Source organism: Thermobia domestica, chromosome 6 (assembly GCF_964235325.1).
Source record: "Thermobia domestica chromosome 6, izTheDome1.hap1.1, whole genome shotgun sequence".
Taxonomy (NCBI): domain Eukaryota; kingdom Metazoa; phylum Arthropoda; class Insecta; order Zygentoma; family Lepismatidae; genus Thermobia; species Thermobia domestica.
Genome location: NC_137459.1, coordinates 163,604,642 through 163,629,032, shown reverse-complemented (window position 1 = coordinate 163,629,032; position 24,391 = coordinate 163,604,642). Strand labels below are relative to the sequence as shown.

Below are 24,391 nucleotides of genomic sequence, written 5' to 3'. Positions count from 1 at the left end.
TTCAATGTATCAGCATTTACTTTGAAACTCAAGCTGTTTTAGAATTTTCGACTTATTGTCCAACCAACCCAAAAATAGAGGTTGGTTACTGGAGTAAAGTTGAAAATTGAAGATTTAAAAAACAAAGTTCTAACGATTTTATTTATGTTTTCTAAGTAAATGTTTAAATCTAAATTCTTCAAAATCTAGAAATTTCCGACACCGAATTTTCCTAGACCCAAATAAAAATATAGTATAAGTAAAGAACTCACCGTTCTGGGGGCTGGCAATAAATTGACAACAAATAACGATCGTATTCATATTGTAGTGTTAAAACGAATGAAATGTAAGATAACATTATACTTCTTTTTACGTCCCACTGCTTGCTAGTCAACATATATTAATAGCTGTTTCCAAGTGCACAGCACCTTCACTTACGTTCTTTCAGTACTGAGAGGAGTGAGACAGTATGGGTGTTTTTAGTATTTCGTGAAACTGGCGACCTTATCTAGACCTACTGTCACAGGTGGAAAAAGGGAAACAATAAAGAATGTGGGGTATCGTTTTGTAGCTAATTACCATGCCGAACTAACAAAATTTGAAACATACTGTGCAAATGACAATCCAACATACATATTTGTTGCACACGGTGTTCTTATGATGCATTCATATTGTGTACATTTTAACTTATACATAAAAGAAGAAGCCCTGACAGGCTGACTGATCAACGCCCAAGCCAAATCACTTAAGCTATAAACTTTAAATTTTCAACAGTAACGTAAGGCACCACTAAGGAAGAACTTTTGGAAATTCGACAGCGAAGGGGAGAAATGGGGATGGCAATTATTATTGCAAAATGTCCATATCTGCGAATTTCTGATGGTAAGTGACATGAAATTTGATATAAACATGGGCTTTCCATTCAAAATAATTAGACACGTGTTTCACCGTTTTTTAAACATTTTCCCTAGGGATAAAAGTGGCTGTGGTTACAATTGTTATAACAGGATTACCAAATCTCGAAATCTTTTAAGGTTAATTTGATATTTAAACTTTTCATTTAAAATAATTTAAGACTGTTTCAGTGTTTTTTTTTAGATATTTCCCATATAAGGAAGAAAAAAGGCTAGAATAAAAAAAAATGAGTGGGAGCTGGAATTGTTAAAATAAGGTGGTCATATCTGGAACAATAAGATTAGAGACATGAAAATTGGTATTTTGGCTTTTAATTTAAAAGAATTGAAGACGAGTTTCAGCGTTTTTTGATGTCTCCCTTAGAAAGGAAGTAAAAAGATGGGAAGAAAAATATAGAGGTTATAATTGCTATAACAAGATGACTATACCTCCAAATGATTCCTCCCTGTTTTGCCTTTTCCTGTTTCGCCTTACATCCTTAAGCCATATTAGAAAGCATGTTGATAAGCATCTTATCTTAAGGCGAAACAGGAATTCCTGTTTCGCCTTAATGTATGATGCAACACGAAGCAAAATTTCTCAGAGGGGAATTTTCTGCTCACATTGGGAATTTCTCCAAATGAAGAAACGCAAACTACAAGATACTCAGTATATTTTCAGAATGACATATATAAATAAATCTAATTTACACTGCACATTATTATCACAAATGTCCAAACAGCTCAAAGCTTATGATTCTAAATGAACATAATGTGAGATTGCATTTACATATGACATGGTATCAATTTCACCTTCTTGTATTCTTGTCTTTAATACTTGAATCTTCCTATTCAAACGCTTCCATTTAAGCTTCTTCTTCGCAACATTCCCAGCTTCAAGTAGACGCATTTGCGACTCATTTTCACGTTGTTCTTGTTTCAGAAGATTTACAAAAGAAAATATGTCGAGATGGTCCCTTGACGCAGCTCTCTGCAGCTTGGAGTGCCATCCTTCTGCATGGTTTGCTGTCCGTTCCTCGTCATTATCGAAGTGGTTCCATAATGTGCTGCAAAAATAAAAACGGACATAAATAGGGAAATACAATAAAATGAATGAATAAATGAAAATAATAAAGTCCTGTTTTATTCTACTCTGCACCAAAAATCAATTGGTAGATCAAGAAATTTCTAAAGTGTTATTCAAGCGTATTATACTCCGTAAGAAAATCTAGCGATTCAGCAAATAACAATTAAGTATAACCATAAATATAATCAAAAACCATATAACTACTTCTTCATATACAATTCAAATGAACAATAAGTGACAAAATAACTAAAATCTAATTAAAATCAACTAAAAGAACTTAAATACTTGCACTTACGGCGGGAAGAGAGCATTATTATCATCTAACCAAGTGTCCACCAGGTAATCGAGAAACTCTTGTTCCTTTGGAAGTTTCATAGCATCCTCTTGTAGTTGCAGAAACACAACGTCTAACTGAGAAATTGGCACTAGTGGTAGCGCTGCTGCTTTTCGAATCCATTTCCTCAGCTCAGAATTCTCTCGATACACGGCCGATAAACCCAAAGTTTGTACTTTCCTCCACAAAGCTTGAGCAAAATGGAAGAAACAGCATTTGATGGTTGCATTGGGAAACACACGAGTTGCTGCATCAATTGCAGCTCTTTCGAAATATATCGCTAATTCATCTGGCTTTAGCTGTAAAGCATTCTTCTGAGCTTGTTCCTTTAGGATTTGCAATAGTCTAACATAAACAGCCTCTTTTTTTACTGGGAAACAAACAGAATATAAGCGGGAACGACTGTCCAATATGCTTTCCATGTAAAGTATACAGTTGAGAAAATAACCTAAGAACGATCTTGAATGTCCCGTCCATTGTTATTTTATCACAGCGACACAACATCTCAAGGTTCTCCACTGTACCAAACACCTGCAATGCAAACAAGGCATTCAACTTACTACAATTCTCTTAATATCACGTAAGATAACGTAATTGAGTACTCAAACAGTTAAGAGCCTTCCTACCAACGAAATATAATAATATTAGTGTCGAATCCATAGTTTTTGGGGTCGCTGAGATGAAGAGTAACACTTTCGATGCTCTTTAAATCCAAATTCAGCGCCGCACCTAGGGGGAGGGAGAATGGATAAATGCATAAAATCGAAAATGGCCGATATTAGTGTCGAATCCATAGTTTGGGGTCGCTGAGATGAACAGTGACATTTACGATGCCGTTTAAATCAAAATTCATCCCTCATCAGGACTCCTGAAGGGGGAGAGTGACATGTAAAAGTAATTGAAAATAACATACTAGTGTCGAATTCATAGTTTTTGGGATTCAAGTTCATTGGTGACAGGTTTGGTTTCCTTTATGTCAAAAATGAAATGTATTCTCCCTGTGCGAAGAACGGGCATTTTGCTAGCATTTAATAATAACGAACGGAAGTTTCACACGTTAATTTTTTAAAATATATTTCTTGCTGCTCAAATTTACACTTGTGCGGTGTATAAGTATGTGTAAATAAGATCATCTCTCTTTCTGAGTTGTTTGAAAAATATACAAATAATGAAGAGGGATTTTTCACCAGAAATCAGAAAACTAAAAAATAAAATTAAAACCTGCTGCTTTTTGTACTTTCCGCACTAGTGAAATAAATTTTATATATGCTGCTGAACGTTACAGCAAATAAGATTAACATCAGTAGAAGAAATAGTTTTTAAATTAAATTTTCCGGTTTTTGCCGACATTTCCGAAAGATTTTTTAATGAGTTCAAAATTTCCGGCTCCATAATACATATATATATATATATTTGATTTTATTTTTATTTGTATTTATTTATCCATAATATATATTTGATTTTAACATATCGGTATTAACTAAATGATTCTGGCCCCGTTATTATAACACTCTCTGCCATAAAGCTGGAACTTCGTAAGATTCCTTAAGATTTAAATGGGTCTCTTCATAAATTAATTTTATTTTAGTAGCCATTCTATCACGGTGCTAACATTAAAGGAGTGGTGCACATATATTTATTGACACAAATTTCCCCTATTCTAATACAAGAAATATAAGCAGTCAATGATCTTAACTGTAAACTAGTAAATATAAAATATTTTTCATCTTAAAAGCATAATGTAGTGAAATATTCGAAAATTTCAATTTTTTCAAATTTTCGTTTGTTTGTTTTTTTCAAGCTCGGGGGAAAAAATGGCAAAAAACGGTAAAAAAAATAATGTAGCTATTTTCTCCGTCGAATTTTGTATATATATGCTTCTGTACATTTGTAATTTCCAGTATACTATTATAATTTTTCTTCTTTCTTTCAATGAATTTCAAATAACTTTGTGTGGTGAATTACCTCTCTCTTAGATTGTAATCCTAGTAACATTCTTCTTTGAAACTAATTTCGTTAAATGATTGGCTTTCTATAGTGGTTGGGCCAATTACGGCCTGTCTTCTTAAGCTTAAGATAACATACATTAATAACAATTTTGTGAGGTGAACACGGCGCGGGGACAAAATCCAGGAACTGTGAAAACTAACTATGATATTATTTAACTGTGAAAGTAACTGATATTATTAGGATGCCCATATGATTCTTTCCCTTGGATTTTGTACTGCACTCGGTGAAGTGCAGCTGTGTTCGATTTTTCATGTTTTTAGTAACATTCTTCCTTGAAACCAATCCCGCTGAATCAAAAGCTGCAGCTTCCTATACTGTTTAGACCAATCATAGCCCGCCTTTTGTAACTTTAAGAACATTTTCGTTTTAATAAAATTTTGTTCAATGAATTATCCCTTTAAAAATACCCTTATTATATGAAATTTCCCTTCAAATTGTAAGGCGAAACAGGAAAAGGCAAAACAGGAATTCCTGTTACGCCTTAAATCAAAGTTTGATCTTGTTATGTTGATAAAGATGCCAGGGGGCAGAAAAAGCTGAAAAACTTGTGTAAGGCAAAACAGGGAAAGGCGAAACAGGAAGACACCCTCCAAATATCTTAAGGTTAGAGACATGTTAATTAAACAAGAGTTTCCACGTTTTGTAATATGTCTCTTAGAAGAGAACAACAATGCGGGGGTTGCTATTGTTATAATGAGTTCGAATTCCGATGAAAGTTTAGGTGGTTCGGATCCCACGTTAAACTGTAGGTCCACGCTTCACATACCCTTACTGCTGAAAGAGTCGGTAAACCGAAAATCACATCAAATAATAATATGACTATATCTCGAAATCCCTTAAGATTAGATACATGTTATATGAATGTGCGGGGCCGTAGCTCGAACAAATGCTGCGGTCTTGGGGTGAAGCCCCAGGTTCCCGAAGTCGAGTATAAATTCTTAGTAGAAAGTGCTAACGTTCCATTCAATCTGTATTACGAAGTCGTCTGTTCAGTGTATAGGCAGAATAAAATAATTTCTAGTTGCACTAGATGTAATATGATACTTATTACGTAGTATTGATTATAGATCAAAATCCTTGGAGAGAGCGAGAAGTAGAACCAAGAACATTCAAAATATTTATATATATAAATACAAATAAACACAACGAATTTCGACGACTAACTTCTCTTTGACCATTTCACTGTTTTTGATAACTTTTTTTTTTTTTTTTTTTTTTTTTGTATATGATCCTGATGTCACTTACGTTTTGGGTACATTTCCGTCAAGAAGAGAGAAGGGGTAACATGTAAAAATGATAAAAAAAAAATAACCATTATTGGTATCCAGTCCATAGGTTTTGGAGTCACTGAGACAATTTCTAGAGTAGTGACAATTTCGATATCGCTTAAGTCCAAATTCTTCATCTATCGGCATGACTCAGTAGTAGAGCACTTACCTCTTATGCGTGGGGTCCCTGGTTCGATCCCTGGCTAAGTAAGTTTCTGGTGAACAACATAATGTTCGTGGATTTTCTCGGGGTACTCTCGTTTCCTCCCACTTAATCATGTCGCCAATGCTTTCATCACCATTCACTTGCTTTAATCATCGTCTCCCTTAGCCTAAAGAACACAATCATGGGACGTTAAACTCAAAAGTTTGGAGGAGGATGACGTAAAACTTGTCGAAAATGGCCAATGCTAATGTTTTCGGAGTCGCTAAGATGAATAGTGACACTTTCTTTGCCATTTATGTCTAAATTCATTTCGCTTGCGTATGCTGAGAAGAAAGCGTTCCAAATACTTTTCATAAACCTTTTTCTCTCCGTGCAAAGAATGGGCATTTTAGTTGGTAATAATATATGTTACTGTAAATTATAACGAGAGCAAATTTAGTAAAAGTAAAAATTTTCGTTTAGTTTTATTCGTTTGCTACGAGTTTAAAGTTTTTCTTCAGCTCTGAAGCTACAAAGACGAAAACCTAAAGTTTAGGACATAATCAGAGCTATTCTGTTGAAATTATTCTGATATTCGTATTTCGAACACTCTGTTTAGTCAAACATTCGAATATTCGAATTTCCCTTCCAATATTCAAATAATTATTTCTTACTCGAACAATTGTTCATTATCCCAATAAAGAATTTTAGTCAAACATTTCAGATGAAATATTCAAATTTAGAATCACTAATATTAACTACATCTCTACTGGGAATCAAAGGGCCGCAGAGGCTCAGTGGTTGCCCTCCCGGTTGGTCTAGTCGCTAGCGCTTGGGCCTTAGATGTACGTGATCCCGGGTTTAATTCTCGGTAGGGCACTTTGGAACTTTAACTGTGCTCGATATTTCTGGGTTCGTGTTCTTGTTCTTATAAAGTTAATGGAAAACGCGTAAAATCAACTAAAACCAGTAATAAATAAAAAATAAGATACTGAGGAACGTTGGGTAATGCAGTTAACTTTAGAAAAGTGGTAAGGCGTTCACCTCTGGTGAGTGGGGTCCCTTTTTGATTTCAGTTCGCCAAGCGAGCTTTCTGGTGGACTAGCACCGTGTGAGTGGATTTTCTGTAGGTTCTCCCGTTTCCTTCCACTTTCTTCATTCTACAATTGTATTCATTTCTCACCATCACTGTCTCCTTTAGCCCAGACGGCATAACAATGGGGCATAAACCTCAAAGATTTCAGTTTGTTCTACGGGGAATCAATACCGGACCTTCTGCATCAAATTATGCAACGTTAGAAATAAGGAAAATGTGATTTTTGCTTTGATATTTTTTTTCTTTCTTGGCATAATGCAGTCTTCGTGATAAATGATGAATTATAGTTCATGTACATTGCTATGAACAAAACAAAAAAGTAAAATGTTTTATCTTTTATCTTTTTTTTTCTTTTGACAGCGTATAACTTATATTAACTACTTACAATATATTGCTGACTGCCTATAATTGCTTTTTCTTTTTTCAAAGGCAGCCGTGGAATATTGGCAATTTAGTGCATCTAACACCAGGTTACAAAAAAAAACTCCCAATTCTTTCACAACTATCATTTCTTCTATATCCGCATGAGGCTTAAGCCATATTCAAGTTTCCAAATGTAAGAGTCTTTCACTGTGCGTAGCTAGATAATATCTAGGCAACACAATTTATAGGCCAACTTAAAATCAATTAGTTTTCTTCCTTTCAACACACTCCAGTTTGGTACTCATCTTTTGGCTAGACGAAAGAATTCACATCTGATTTTCTACAGGATAGAAGATCATAAACTATCAAGTATTTTTGTAAAAGATGCGGAAGATGTATATATATTTTTTTTCAGTTCTAACAAAAAATAAAGAAAAGAAAAGAAAGCCGAAATGGGTAGTCCTTTTGATATGGACGCCAAAGACGTTAACCAATCAACTAGAACTGGAAAACTCAGAGAGGGTGGAGCACATTCATATTGCTGAAAGACCTTGAAATGAATAAGTGTAAAACCAAGAAAATGTGACCAAGTTGAACTAAATTAGAAAGTGGGCACTGAAGAAAGCAAGATTAAAGGACAAAAACGTTGCTATTAAGTGGAATAGGGAAAATCCCAGAAGAAGAGGTATTTCAGTACCTTGAGACCAGTTTTGTGACGACAACAGCTGATCGTAAAGTTGCTCTTACAAGGACGAGACTAATCCAAGTCAACATGGGCAGATTTTCAAACAGATATTCACATCGTTTCCCTACGAAAACCCTCACCTGGAAGGTAATGGGAGGATGATGGATAACCGCAAAACATTTTATAACATTAAAGCCGTTATTAACTTGTTAACTGCATCTCACAATAAAATAACAAATTATACATATTCTTGACAACAGCATGGCATTAGAAGCTTCGTGAGAAATATCTAGTTGCCTTACATACATTCTGCTGAACGTGAAATAAGTATAACACTTAATTATATCCCAAATCAGATGCTACTAGTTCGCATTTAAAATTCTTTAGCTTCTCCAAATCTTGAGTATTTTGTTCGGAACATTTATTCGCTGAATGCTGACGTTGCAGGAATACATCAACTATAGTGTTTATTGTTGCCTCGAAAAATATAGTGTAATAATGGAATCCACGATAATCGGGGTAATCCAAAATGGACGATTATTACCAAGAACTTTCAAATCTATTAATTAGATTTTGTATATGAAGTCAAAAAGAAATATGCTATTTTTTTTTTTCAATTATACCAATGAAGATCCATTGAGGAAAACAATATTATTCTTTCATCTCTATTTATATACAAACTTCCAATTCCATCCGTAATTTTGATCTTTGGATAAAAACTAACCTCTATAAGAGCACCATTTAGAGAGTAGTATCTAGAAACTAAAACTAAATGTAATTCTGGTTGCATACCTATATATACGTATGAATCACGTATCCACAATAATTCAAATTTGGATAACTTGGAATTTCGGTATCAAGTTGTAAATCAGGATAAATCAAGAATCGCGCTAATCGAAATCACGATAACTAAGGTATTTCTATATAAAGTAGAGTATGCAAATACCTAGGTACTTCAATTTTCGGAAGGAAAAAGATCAAAGGTAAATATATTCTATAAACACTAAACTCTGTTCTTAAGACAAACGAACAGAACATTAACATTATTTTTTTTTTAAAGTCATGATGTTTAGAAAGGTAACACAATATTACGATTTATTAATTATAATTTATCTAGTCTTTCACATTATAATCTGCGCAAATAATTTATATTCTATCTTTGGTCTTTTGAAATTTCGTAAATGGCAGCTGTGTCTCTTCATATGGTGTTCCAAGATAGGCATGGCTCAGAAAATAAAATGATGATTGTTATAGAGTAGAACTTATGTTGTGCTTGTGGTCTTTAACGATTTCCAGAAATGGAAAATGACGAAGAGATTATTGTGAAGAAATTTCTGCGATAATATTAAAATTAAGTCATTAGTAATGTTAGGTCATAACAATTTGACGAGTGGGCAAGTAAGCACTGAACGGTAGGCTTGACACAGAATGAAATGCAATGGTAAGTTACAGGGTTGTTTTGTTTAAAACAAACTGTTTAAAACAAATGATTAAAACTTGTTTTAAACAATTGATTTTGTTTTAAACAAATTTCATATACGTTTTAAACGTGTATTTTTAAGACTTGTTTTAAACATATACTTATTTTTATTTTATTTCATTTTTGTAAAAAACAATCTGCCAGAGAAAGAAAATGGTCAAAAAGTGTTTATCATTCAAAAGACTATTTTCTGCCCATGTGAATGTTTTGATTTCTCGTGGCTACAGCAGGTCAATGTATCACCTGCATTTCTACAATTTCTACAATCTACAATTTCTTTTCTCTCTTTTCCCCTTGTTTTTAACGTTTATTGTACTGTTTAAATGCTTATTAGTTAACTTGCGAGAAAGTATCGTAGTCGAAGGTTGGACTTCTTATAGAGATGATATTAAAAAATAATAAAAGAATTTTCACGGAAACAAGTTTTTGTGTTGTATTCAGAAAACAAACAAAGGGTTCTTTGCTAAATTTTGCTTCTGGAATATCGCAGGCATTCGTCGATACAGTGTTGGTTCTCAGTCTTCATATATCATATACATCTTTAGAGAAAGAAAGAATCCGAAATGAGAGAAAGAAAAACTACATGTCAAGGTGCAATCTAGAGTTTTATATGATTTCTGCTAGAAGGGGGTTTAGAGGTCATCCGCCCCCTAGCATCAATTTCAGATGTTGGGAGCAGTAATGCAGATTTAGAAACCCTTTGCTGAGCAAAATCTACAGAAAAAATTGAAATCCTTATACCGAATAAATACGGACTTTGATCACCATTTCTATTCATCGTAAGGAACTATAGGCCTAAATTGCTCTCTTGTTTACATTTTGGCCTAGGATTTCAAAGGTGGATCTATTTTCGAGTTTCGGGCCTGCTTAAAATTCTGGAAATTGGACCTAAGCAATGTTCCAGTTTTGATCATCTGTATTTATTCGGTGTGAGGACCAGGGCTGCCAACTTCTCTTAAGAAAAAATCGGGACGGAACAAACGGTGTTGGACCCCCCCCCCCCCCCCGAGAAAACTATACATACGGCGAGTCGTTGAAAACAATGTAAATAATCAGCTGAATAACACGAGCCTGAAAGAATGCGGCACCTTATTTTTTCCCCACCCGCTGCTCATCACTAAGTATAAGCAATATATGCAACAAATTCAAACCAAAACAACTGCAATTTATTTAATATAAACAAAGTTTAGAGAGAAAACTGTATAGATTTTTTTTTTATCACAAATGAATGCATAACATTGTTAAGGAATTACTGACAAAAAGTATTACTGAAATCAAGTTTTATTCTTTGGCTATTATCACGCAAAAAATTAAAGTAATTGTAATTTATTTAACATAAACAACGTTTAAAAGAGGTTGCAAAAAACATTTTTAGTGCTGCATGGAATATACTATAATCATAATGGGCTGGATTATCAACTCAAAACAATTAGGGAGTAACTATAAATTAAAAACGACCTGCTATTTTTTTAATACATTAATTAAAACATACATTTGTTACAAGTGATTCTGTACATAAAACTGCATGTAAAAGAATGGCCCAGTACAATATTAATTAACTTTGAAAATCGATGAAACGGGACAATATGCGTCCCGAAAAATGTCCGGTCGAGACGCGGGACAAATAAGTCAGAAATCGGTAGAGTGCTGACAGAATCGGGACGGTTGGTAACCCTGGTAAGGACCTCAATCAAACTTGTTCTGTTGGACTTTGATTATTAAAAGGTTTCTAAAACTGCCTTACTGTCCCCAAAATCTGAGATTCAGGGTGGGGTTGGAGCAGGCTGTCTCCTGCCCCACTGATACCCCTGTCTAGCGGCTGTCATATGAAACTATCCTACGCAATTTTACGTGGTTTTAGTTACATTTCTTTCGGACTCTTGACTGAGAAGATATTACGTTTTGAAATAGAATTCATTTCCTGAGTAAAACTGAACCTTATTGAAAATGGACTTGGATCCATTGTGCTCTGAATGCCCCAAATATTACTTTCCTCCAATATTGGCTTGAAAAAGAAAGGAACCAATTACATAGGCTTGCAGAAAATATTCTAAAGTTAACACAACGAAGTGTGCTCCAAATATTACTTTTTGAAAATATATTATTTTAAAATAATTTTATTAGCATCAGTGTTCTGAAATAGTAATCAAATTTTGCAACTAAAATCTAACCATCTCACGATAGTTTAGTTTAGCCCCTAAGGACATAACTAGGAAACTTTCAGAAACAGTAACTTTAAAATGACTTGTCTTAGAGCTAAAATAACCGCACAAGCGTATTTCTGGTAAAATTCTAACCTTAAAACATGTAAAATGACTCCCTTTGCATTTGAAATTTCGAATTGCAATCAAAGATGGCCGCCATGATGCTTGATAGCACCATCTGATGTGTCAGACCACTTTCAAGTTTCGTCATTCGCAATCAGCCCGTTCTCAACACACAAGGGTGGTGAGGACTTTTATTTCACCATGTATATTGATAGATGGTGTGAAATCTCCATAATAAGTAGATTTTAAAATCTACATAAGAAGCTTATTATAACCCAGAAAGTACTTATGAGAGTTACTGGCAAGAGGGTGTAATAAATTGGGGTCGTGATATGAAAAAGGTTGAGAATTACTAATCTATACTGAAATATTCTGTACCCAACACATTGTAGCCTTAACAGTAGTGCTGTCAACGGGTCGGGTCGGGTTGAAGACCGACCCGACCCGACCCGTGACCCGAATTGACTGACCAGACCCGAGCTGGCCCGACTGACCCGACCCGACAACCCGACCCGAGTAGTCTTACCCGACAACCCGACCCGAGCTGAACCGATCCGAGTCGGGTCGGGTCGGGTCACAGGTCGGGTCGGGTCAACCCGATCCGTTTGAGAGCACTATGGTCACGACACTGCGTGAACGCCAAAATGCACTCCCATTGGGAATTAAACCCGGACCACGTGTACCGAAGTTAGATCAAGCGGGGGATTTGTATATGCATCTTAATGAATATTCGGCACTTTTGAGGTTTGGTTATTTCTTTTTATAACTGATACCAATGTCCAACGTGGGAGAAATTTATTTTTCTTTCTTTCTTTGATTTTTCTTTCTCGGTAATTAAAACGTATTTTGCAGTATATATAGTTGCAAGTAAGAAGATACACAATATGAAATTTGTAATTTAAAATTTAAAAATACAGTATGATATTTAATTATAAAGTACTAATTTTATTTCATCGCTTTCAGCCCAACAAATGAAATTCAAACAATTCGCTCCCTGGGTCTTGGTCATCAATACTGCGTCTTATTCTTTGTCTTGTAGTCAAGTCTTGGTCTTGCATTTCGTAGTCTTGGTCTTTCATGCTATACAAGAGCCAAGAATGCTCGCCTCATCGGTACAAATGAAGACCAAGTGTGATTTTGATTATGGTCTTTCATACTATACGGAAAGCAAGAAAATATGCTCATCGCTACTTGGTGATAACCAAACAAGGCCAAGAGCAAGATTACTATGCAATTCGTCTTGCATATCCAATCTTTATCTTGTTCTTGTATCGATGTCCTTGGGCTTGGTGAAATAAAATGAAATATTCAGTTTAAAACCCCCGATTCTGCACCGAGGCTAAGGGATATGGTGACTATGAGAAATGAATGAAATGGTGGAATGAAGAAAGTGGGAGGAAACAGGAGAACCCCGAGAAAACCCACTACACAGCGTTCTCCACCACAAAGCCTACTTAGCACAAGCTGGGATCGAACTATGGACACCATGCACAAGAGATGAATTCTCTACCACTGAGCCACCGCAGCACTGCTTGGGCTTTGTTGTTTATATCCGATCTTCCTTTTGGCCTTACTTAAACAACTTCTAGTTTTGTTCTAAATCCAAGCTCAACCTAAGCTCAACCTAAACTCAGTTGACCAAAGTGAACTGACCCGACTAACCCGACCCGGCAACCCGATCCGACTGACCCGACCCGACAACCCGATCCGAATAACCCGACCCGAGCTGACCCGACCCGAGTAGTCTGACCCGACAACCAGACCCGAGTTGACCTGACCCGATCCGTAACCCGACCCGAGCTGACCCGACCCGACCCGTTTGAGAGCACTACTTAACAGGGATAAAATAAATGAAAAGGTCGGTTACAAGCAGTGGTGCTATTCAGCCGGTTCCTATCGATTCGCTAGAACCGGTTGTTAAATATTCCGAGTTCGCAGAACCGTTTGTTATAACCAGACATAACAGTAAATTTTAGTTTAACTATCTTTGTTTTTAGAAATTCTCACAGCTAAAGGGTTAAACACATGATTCCGAGAAACAAAGTATAAGCGATTTATTTCTTAATCTCAAATGCTCAGATATCAGGAATGAAAACTGGGATCACATGAGTGTAGTGATGAGGGTTATTTAGGTTTACGTATACTTGAAACGCATACATATTATCAACACTTGCCGATCCATTGCTGGATTAAGGTCTTTCCATTACTTTTTGACAACCATCTATGTTAGGTAATTTGTTTCCTAGATATTTGTTGTAGTATCTAATTTCGTCACGCCACCTTGTATTAGAATGATGTGTAGGTCGCTTCTTGTCACTTATAGTATCCAGTAAAAAAAAGCTTTTGTCTACCTTGTACGGTTTGTTTCCTAAGAGAGTTATATCTATTTATCTACCTATCCATCTACTCTCTCTCTCTCCCTCCCTCTCTCTCTCTCTCTCTCTCTCTCTCGCTATATATATATATATATATATATATATATATATATATATATATATATATATATATATAATGATATGTATGTATATATACAGAACCGGCTGTTAAGGAATAAGGAATTAGAATAACACCACTGATTGCTAGTAAAGAGCAAGAAATCTTAACAAATAAGTTATTACCCAATTTTGAAATATGTGTTTAAAATCATGTTTTAAACACCTTTTTCATGTTTTAAAGACATGTTTTTTTTTTTAAACTGTATTTTTTCAACCCTGGTAAGTTATTGCTTCTGCTGCAATGAATGTTGGGATTCTCAAGACATGAAAGTAGTGTTAAGGTATTGAGTATGTAAGTAAGTTCTTCTTTATTTTCTGGGATAATATTGAAAACATTAATTGATTTTTTCAACGAACTTAAAAAATTCGTTACTGAATTTTTTATGTCTTTGTGTGTTTGTTTGTTATTTGCGATTTTTTTTTTCAATTTTGAGCCCTCAATTCGATACAGAATTATCTGAGAAACTGATGCAATTTTCCCATCACTCTTACCGTTCTCGAGATATTGGCCAAAAAAATCCGATTTCAGGAGATTTAAGGAGCATTCTCAACTGGTTTAAATCTTGCTTCTTAATTTGCTAAAGGTAAAAAGAGGGAGTCACATGCAAATGATTTAATCTTCTTACCAGAAATAACTTAGACAAAGACTCAGACCTCAGAGATCGTTTAGGACTGCCTAAAAATATTAGTGTAATTTTGAGGATAATATGGTCTAAGTGAACACATTTACACTTTTATTCGTGATATTTTATTAGTTAACATGACATATTTCTTGACTTATTTTTTAGTTAGAGGGCTTCTGCCCCTCTTCTTCGTAGCCCCAGGGACAATAATTAAACATTCAAAATTCATATAAATGTAATCACCTTAATATCAAGTTTAAAATCTATAGTACTAAATACTTTTTTTTTTTCTGAACAATACAACTATTCAGTTCTATAACCAAGCAAATCACAATCAAAGGAGTAGTTGCCAAACAGTTCACATCATTTAATGTGTCTATGCACATATTTCTCTAGAAATAAGTATATTAAGGAGTGTAATACCGAACAAATAGTCAATGAAACACGAAAGTTATAATGTCTCATTTATTAACATTAAATTTTATAGTCGTTACACGAAAGCTTTGCACTAAAATACCAGGCTACCGGTTGCTAACGTCTCGTACCTGAAACGAAGAACATTCATAATTTAGTACATAGATAAATCGCTTGCCTACTATGGCTATTATGAATATAAAAATACTTGAAGATTGTTTGTTAATATAAGTTATTATTATAAGTGAAATACAAGTAAAATTAACGAAAGAATATTAATGAATGAGTTAATACGATAATACTGTTAATTGAAAGAAGCCTGTGGTTTCTGCGAAGATGATTTAACTTACTTGCATATATTTATATATGGGTGGTTGGCTGCCAAGTGGTGTAAGTCCAAAATGCTTGTTTTACAGGAGAGCAAATTGAAAGTTCGCAACGCTCTGTAAATTCAGAAATGTGTATTTCTTAGACCACAGGTACTGCTCAATAATGACTTTGATCTATAATATCGTAAGTACATTGCAAAAATCTGTTTTGCAGAAGTTGCATGTTTGTCAAAATTAGAAGTTGCAAGGTTAGGGTAGGTTAGGTTAGAAGTTGCAAGATCATGATATGATGATATGAATGAGGGTACTTTTGTGAAGAAAGAAAAAAAAACGTGAAAATGAATTGGGATTAAATAACAAATTGAACCATTACTATTACACTGGCAATGCTGTTTAATGTTAAGAACTACAAGAATAGAAACTGAGTGAGTAAACAATACAAATTCTTTTCCTTCTTAACAAAACTGTGTAAGTAAACAATACAAATTCTTTACCTTCTTACATGGCTTCGTCAATTCTTTATTGTTGATGTCAGTCTTTAAGTTAAAAAAAAATGGTGGCACGGGGGTATAAAATTCAGTAAGTCCGACATATCATTTTTCTTGGCTGCTCTGTTGGATCTTCTATCAGGGTATGCTGTTTCAAGTTCATGCTGAATCAGGTGTAGTGACGGATGCTGCTTCCTTTCCGCAAGTCAAGCTCCTGGAATTCAACCATGTTGTTCGTAGTTCTTTGTAGAGGATTAATAGTCCATACATGTATGTCTTATCGTACTTATATTGGCGCATTTTCAGCCACTTGATTTCACTGCCAGCGCGATTCTTTTTACGTTTTTTGACAAACTCTTGGAGGCTCTTCACATTCAGAAAATCAACAGATTGCATTACATACGACATCATACTCGAAACAGAAATATCAACAAAGAGACTGCGGCAGCGCGGACTAGCGTTAGGCGGGAGAATAGGGACTTACACCACCTGAACGCCAAACCGCTCAGCTGCTTCGTTTGGCCGACAAACAACGAGCGCCATTTGTGAGCGGAATAATAAACTAGGACTAATGCTTGGCGGATAAGTGTAATTGCCTGCCTAGATTTGATATGTAGTGTTAATCCATTTTTCAATTTTTGTGACTTGGCAGCCAACCCACCCATATATCATGTCTCTAGGTTCGAAGACAATTCATTCAACTAAAGATCCATGTTACTTTATTCACGAAACATGCTTACATTGATTACTGGTGCCAGAAAAACCTCTATTATCCAGTCTTAACGCATAAATACGCATTATTACCTTTGATATCTACCTTCTATTGTTTCTACTTATATTCCTAATAAATGCAAGCTTACAATCAAATCTAAATTAATTATGCATGCACGAAAATTCAATCTACAGGAAGCGCTACAAGGTGTAAGACGCAGTCTTAATTATTTTTATTAATAAATTTTATATAGTAGTATATGTAAATGTTATTAATTTGCATATCAAAATGGAAATGGTTTTCGTTATTTTCATATATTATTTATATTATTAATTAACTTAGAATCAAATTTATTTTTATTTCCTAAGTATTGGTAATATTCAAGTTTATATCGAGAATGTACAGATGGTGATCAGAAAAATGGAAACACCTGTAGTTGGCAACACGTCAGATGTATGGGTTGGCAGTGGTGTCGTGACGCTCGCAGCGCCGGACCGCTGGTGGTGGTGTCCATACTACGTCGGTCGGTCTCCATACTACGTCAGGCGCAGTGGAACAGCAGTGTCCAGTGGCTGCAGCAGACGGAGGTAGTGTAAAATGGGAGACCTCTCACATTTTCAAAGAGGGCAAATTGTTGGTGCTCGGTTATGTGGAGTGAGTGTGACGGCAGTGGCTACTGTGTGTTAGGCGTGGGACAGTGTCGAAGGTGATGACGGCCTACACAACACACGGGAAAACCACATCGGGAAAGCGGAACAGTGGACGGAAGAAAATCACGAGTGACAGGTCACGCCGGGTATTAAAGCGCATTGTCACGCAGAACCGTCGTGCCACTGCGGAGCAAGTGACGGAGGAACTCAATCAGCACCTCCCCCACCCTGTTTCGACAATCACAGTCCGCCGCGAATTACATGACATGAACTTACGGGGTCGTGTTGCACGGGCCAAACCGCTCATCAGGGACCATAACGCTTTCGCACGCCGCAAATGGTGCCGCGACCATGCAACTTGGACCGTTTAGGACTGGAAACGTGTGATATGGTCGGATGAGTCATCCTTCACCCTATTCCCAACCACGGTCCGTGTTTATGTGTGGAGAACGCCCAAAGAAGCTTATGATCTGCAGTGTCTCCGCCCAACTGTGAAACATGCCGGCGGCTCGGTGATGCTGTGGGCCGCCATATCATGGTTTTCATTGGGTCCTGTGGTCACACTTAGCGGACGAATCACTGCCAACGATTATGTCGCAATTTTAGGAGACCACTTGCATCCTATGGTCCGGATGTTGTTCCCGGACAATGACGCCATCTTCCAGGATGATAATGCACTCATTCACACAGCTGGCGTTGTTGCAGCGTGGTTTGAGGAACATCAGGATGAAGTTCAACACCTCCCCTGGCCCACCCAATCCTCAGATCTCAACATAATTGAACATCTGTGGTCCGTCTTGGAAACACGACTCCGTTCAACGATTTCCACCTCCACCCTCTCTCACAGAACTGGCCGATGCCCTGCACGAGGAATGGTGTAAAATTCCACTTGCTACCATTCACGACCTCTATGCCTCCATCCCACGTCGCATCAAGGCTGTTAACACCATATTAACCGACACCATATTAATCTGGTAAGTTGAAATTTCGTTCAGGTGTTTCCATTTTTCTGATCACCATCTGTAACTATAGATATTAAATTTCGTATATAGAAAGATAGAATCTATTGAGTTAGAGATTTTTTTAAAGCAAACTTGTAAAAGACAACTAAGCTCCAAAAGGTCAGTCACCTATGCTTGGTCAGCCTTGCCAACTATATTGTGAGTTGAAACTAAAAATTACTGTTTTATTAAGGTTAAGCAGGTATAAAAATACTATATAAAACTAAAAAAAAAAAACATATAACACCCTGAGTTGTAACACTACCGAAAAGGCGACAAAAATACGGATATTTGTCTATTGTCAAAATTTAACACATAGATATAAAAACAGAAGGACAAAGATGTGTGAAAATCAAAGGACAACCGCCGATTTCACAAGAATTCTAGCTGGCGTAGCGAATCTAGCAAAACAGGCTGTGAATTCGTTCCAGGTTTACCAGATGAAACAGTTTGTAATATCAAATAATAACAATAATTAAAATATGTAAAAATAAGTGTGTTTAAGAGTCAATTATGTCTTGGAAAGCTACGCGTACCCTTATTGTTTGTTTTACCTTTTCCGTCCTTCCGTATATCGTATCATAAAACTTTCTTTCAGCCGTATTGGAGGGAGGAGTTTTGGCTTTCTGCTGGAGACAGACGGAGACTGGGAATCCTTACCCTAAAAAATTGTTTCATATAAAGTTAATAGAGAACGACAACTCCATACCACATATATATATGGTAGAAAAGATACGTATATACTTGTAAGTAAAGTAGATGTATGTTTAATTTCATTCTATATTAATAACTTGTAAAGTTGTCACCCGGAAGCAAAAAAAAAAAAAAAAAAAACTCTGAAGTGTTATGGTGGTCCGCGACATTTTGAATTCTTTCCGCTAGAGGGCACCAGTGATTAAACAAACATAAGAGAAACATGTCGGGTGGTGAAAAACTATTAACCGACCTAGTTTAAATGCAAAATTTTAAGGTTATATCAGAAGGGGACTATAACATATTTGGTATCTAATAAAAGGCCAAAGCATGCAAATTTTAGTGCTTGATTCGAAACGAGGTAACAATCTATAAGAAGTAAATTATTTGCGTATAAAGTCAATGTAAATAAAAATCAGCATACTTCCTTGCAAAGTTCCGTTAGCAGGTAGATAGACAATAAAAAAGATTATCTCTATTAAAAAGACAGTAGCTTTAATGCGAAGCACGACTCTTGAGCGTCAAATCCCTTTTACAAAACCGAAAATCTGGGGAAGAACAAGGCAGTTGGCGGTTAAATCGGGTCTGTGAAGTTGCTGCTCGTGTGAAAATAGTTATTTTCATCATAAACACTATAAATTCAACAGAGTTAGTTTCAGTGTAAGATAGGTGCATATATTTATATTCAAAGTGAACTTAATTAAGTGCAATAAGTTGCGCCATTGGTGTTCAAAATAAGTTAAATGAACTGTTTCAGTTTTCTAGACTATATACATTTTAAGATCCAATCTGACAATACTTGAAACGAATGCACACACCTTACATATGCAGCAACAAACCACTAATATATATATATATATATATATATATATATATATATATATATATATATATATATATATATATAGAGAGAGAGAGAGAGAGAGAGAGAGAGATAAAAGTGCAACTAAAACCAAGTTTAAAGTAGTTACAAAGTAGTGGACTTAAAGTTATAATCAGGCACCAAGTACTTAATCTACGTTAGGATGCTACGGAAACCGTTCTAAAAGAATATTATCAACATGAAAGAATAGACACTGAAATTGGGATTAATGCTGTGAAGTAACGGACATACCTACCTGGAAATTAAAGAAGATGAACTGTGCAGTGGATACAAATACATGTTATTACTATGAACTAGTGACAAAAAAAATCATAAGATTATTTTAGTTCAACTGTGAGCATATATTATATCGATATAAATTAAGTGTTGTGGTTTAAGTAATTAAGTATTGTGTTAAAATAAAAGTGTTTATTAAACTACATAGAGATATCACTTTTCCTAACAGAATTTCGGCTGGTATGGTAAGTACCAAAATAATTTGTTTGTTTCTTGCAGGCTTGCTAGATTCCATGTTCTTTAATATCAAATGTTCGAAACTAGTAAGGTAATCACACACCTATTCTTTGATAAACCAAGGTGGCAGATAATTCATGCGTAAGTCCACATATCAAGAAAGTCCAAAAAGGGTACAAAACTTTAAATAAGAAACTCACACTTACAGGAATGGCATTATAAAAATTATATTTTTTTTATCTTAGCTCTTCCGACTTTTATCTAAATTTTAGTAATTTCTATTATTTTATTTGGCATATCTTTTAATTTTCTTTAAATTTGAATAATACAACATTCCTGTAAGTAAAGGGGTAGTAAAAGAGAAATTTACATATAAGGTCAACAAGGAGATTTCTCTTTTCTCCCACTGCACTCCACAATAGTTTGGCGCCCAGCGTGGGGCCATATTATATGCTAGGATTACAGCCAAAGGCGCAGCACAATCACATAATTTTGGCGTCCATGTGTCAGTGCTTAGCCACGTTGATAATTTCTTTACGTAAATGTTTTAACACCCTAAGTGTTTGGAATGAAGTGTGCAGGTTACGCACTGTTGTTCACATCCTGGCGTATAACCGAGTGTGTGATTACTTAAAGATTAGTCAAATTATCGTGCAATGAATTTATTTTGTCCCAAATGCTTTCCAAAACATAATTGATATACAAGTAAAATGTGTGTAGAAATGTGTTTATATATAATACTTGAGAAGTTGTAAAGTTGAAGGGGGAAATAATTTGTAGAGATAACAGTTAGATAAAATAGAGATTCTTTCCTTTTTTATTAGTGAATTCATTAGATTAATTAGGATTGATGGTCTTGACTAGGCTGAAAAGCAGAAAGATGAACGAAGAACTTAGAGATTTAAAACAAGCACAAAGTATGTTATTTACAGAAGCAGGAGATCAAAGTAATACTATGTGCTGCAAAGTAATACTAGGTGATAATGTAACGGAGCAACACCGCCTTATAATAGCTGATGTCTTCATCAAAGGAAAATTAGGAAGATGAGGACAAAATGTTCCTGTTCGAATGAAGAGGTGGAAATTAGATACGACAATGCTGGGGAGATTCGAAATGAAATCACCACATCTCAAGTATTGCAAATAAAGGAAGAAGAGTTGCTTGTGGAAGAGGAAATGAAATGGAATTAAGTTTTACGTCCCACAGTTATGCCGGCTAGGCTAAAGGAGACGGTATGATGAGTAATGAATAAAATGGTGGAATGAAGAAAGTGGGAGGAAATGGGAGAACCCCGAGGAAACCCTCGCACACGGTGTGCTCGTGAAAAAGGAATGTACCAAAGTATCAGTAGCACTTAGGGAAGTAGCAAAAAAGTTGTAGGAGAAACAAAATTAATAGGCCATATTGATAAAGAAACGTGGTGGTGGAATAAAAGAAAAGTTTAGGCAGCTGTGAAGGAGAATGAAAAGGAATGAAACAAAAATGGCAGAACCCTGGCAATCAACTAGATCTGGTGGATTACAAAGAAGCGAAAAAGAACGCCGAAAAGATATCTAGTGTAGCAAAAGCCAAGGCTTATAATGAATTCTTAAACAACTTGGAAACAAAACGGGAAAAAATTATATACAAGCTTTCAAAGGTAAGAGAGAGGCAAAAAAGAAAAAAAACTCATGTAAGGTACATCAAGGACAAAAATAACGAGGTAGATAGGAGGAGAAGATAAAGAAGAGGTGGGAGGAGTATTTCCAGGAACTTATCAATGAAGAGAACCTGAGAGAAACATGCGAAAAACTATCCACGGATCAGCGACTGGTTCGGCCTGTGACACTGTTAGATGCAAGAATCGCCATGACAAAGATGAAAAGTGGTAAAGCTCCAGGACCGGATAACCTCCATATCAATGCATGGAAAGGTTTAGGCAAAGAAGGAACGCGGCTTTTTACTCGGCTTTTAGTAGGATATTGGAAACGGGAAATATGTCAAACCAATGGAGAAGCAGCTATGTTGCTCCGCTTTCTAAAAGCAAAGATGTGCAAAAACGTGGCAACTACAGAGGAATAAAACTTACGAGCCATGCAACGAAGCTCTGGGAGAAAGTGACAGAAGCAAGATTGAGAGAAGAGAGCGAAATTACATGGAACGAATTTAGTTTCTTGTCAGGGAGATTGATTGCAATATTTGCACTTAGGATTCTAATGGAAAAGTACAGAGAATATAAGAAGGATCTCCATTTGGTTTTCATCGACCTAGAAAAAGCGTATGATAGAGTGCCATGGAATCTTATTTGGTGAGCACTGAAGAAGAATTGTGTTCCGAACACAGGCATCTGCGAAATTCAAAATATGTATAATGGGTCTAGACGGGAGTGAAATTCGCGTGCGGAATAACACAAAAATTTGCAGTTAAAGTGGGACTTCATCAGGGATTTAGTATTAGTCCATACATTTTCGTAATTGTGATGGAGGAACTTACAAAGCATATTCAAAAGGTGGCACCTTGAAATATGCTATTTGCGGATGACATCGTGCTGGTGAGTGAGACCAAGGCAGCTCTGCAAGATAAATTTGATGCCTGGGGAGGAGCATTGGAGAGCAAAAGGCTTAGAATTAGCGGCGGTTGGACGAAATGGAGAAAAGCAGCAGGACTGTTGTGTGACCGTAGAGTAACAATACGCCTTAAAGGAAAGGTTTACAAAACAATAGTGAGACTTACCTTATTATACGGAGCAGAATGTTGGACAACAAAGAAAACAGAGGAACAGAACGGAGATGAAGTTGCTGTGGTGGACATGTGGGGTGACGCGGAAGGATAAAATTAAGAATGAAGTGATCCGAAGAACAGTAAAGGTGAGACCAATAATAGAAAAAAAACTGTAAGAAAACAGACTGCGATAGTTTGTGCATATAAGAAGAAAAATTTTGGAATACGTAGCCCAACGAGTAGATGCTATAGAAGTGAGTGGGAAACGAGCCCGAGGCCGGCCAAAGAAGAAGTAGGGGGATTGTGTTAAGAATGATATGGTGTAGTGTGGTGTCACAGCGGATATGACACAAGATAGAAACAGGTGGAGGACAGAGATCCGAAAAGCCGATCCCAGCTAACTGGGAAAAAAGGCTTAGAAGAAGAAGAAGAAGTGTGTATATTTCATATTTTATTATTTGTTGTTTTAGCCCTTATGTGAGCTCTATTTTAATGTTCTTAGCTTTTTTTATTTTTCTCTTTATTTTTTGTTTAATTTGCATGTAAATTGCACGTTTTAGATTTTTTATTTTGAATTTCTAATATGAATTATTTCGTTCATTAACAATATTGTGATGGAAACGAATAGTCTCTCTGCTGACGTCTCCAATAAACTATAACAATACATAAATCAATCAACTTAAACAAGTTTTGGCAATCACATGTTTAGCTATAAATGAAATGAAATCTTTGAGTTTTACGTCCCACGGCTATGCCAGTTAGGCTAAAGGAGACGGTGATGATGCGTGATGAATGAAATGGTGGAATGAAGAAAGTGGGAGGAAACGGGAGAACACCGAGAAAACCCACGCACACGGTGTTTGTCCACCACAAAGTTCACTTGGCGGGGGCTGGGATCGAACCAGGGACCCCAAGCACCAGAGGTGAACGCTCTACCACTGAGCCACCGCGGCCCCTGTTTAGCTATAAATATCTTATATTATAATGTATCTAAAATAAGTAAAAGTGAGTGCCAAAGATACGCCTTTCTTCTCATTCGGGACATTAAAAGCACTTTACAGGCAATGTCGAGATGGGACTCGACAAGTTTTTGTCTACAGCATGTACATAAGTCATGAGATGTAGTTAGAACCACGTTCCAACCGTCTTGACCCCCCAGGTATCTCTAGCTGTAATTTTTATAGATGTTGTGAATACTCATTAACCACATTAGAAAGAAAAACATATCCGGGAATGGAACCGGAACCATCCTGTTCATAATTGGGTTTACACCATTGCTACTATAATAGAAGTACCAACGGATGAGAAAGAAAAGTAGAAAATAAAGAAATAAGTTGAAAAA

The 24,391-nt window shown here is 36.0% G+C and overlaps 2 protein-coding genes across 2 annotated transcripts; both read left to right on the top strand.

Annotated features, from left to right (window-relative positions):
- The first annotated feature begins 22,325 nt into the window (after window positions 1-22,325).
- LOC145687357 (uncharacterized) lies at window positions 22,326-22,640 on the top strand. The gene has a single exon (XM_081760814.1). The coding sequence runs from the start codon at window positions 22,326-22,328 to the stop codon at window positions 22,638-22,640; it is 315 nt and encodes a 104-aa protein (XP_081616940.1).
- A 212-nt stretch (window positions 22,641-22,852) lies between these two features.
- LOC145687356 (uncharacterized) lies at window positions 22,853-23,161 on the top strand. Its single transcript, XM_081760813.1, has one exon. It carries the CDS (start codon window positions 22,853-22,855, stop codon window positions 23,159-23,161), a length of 309 nt encoding a protein of 102 aa, XP_081616939.1.
- The last annotated feature ends 1,230 nt before the right edge of the window (window positions 23,162-24,391 follow it).

Coding starts and splice junctions, on each gene's coding strand:
- LOC145687357 (XM_081760814.1), top strand. CDS start 22,326: ATGTCAAACCAATGGAGAAGCAGCTATGTTGCTCCGCTTTCTAAAAGC.
- LOC145687356 (XM_081760813.1), top strand. CDS start 22,853: ATGCTATTTGCGGATGACATCGTGCTGGTGAGTGAGACCAAGGCAGCT.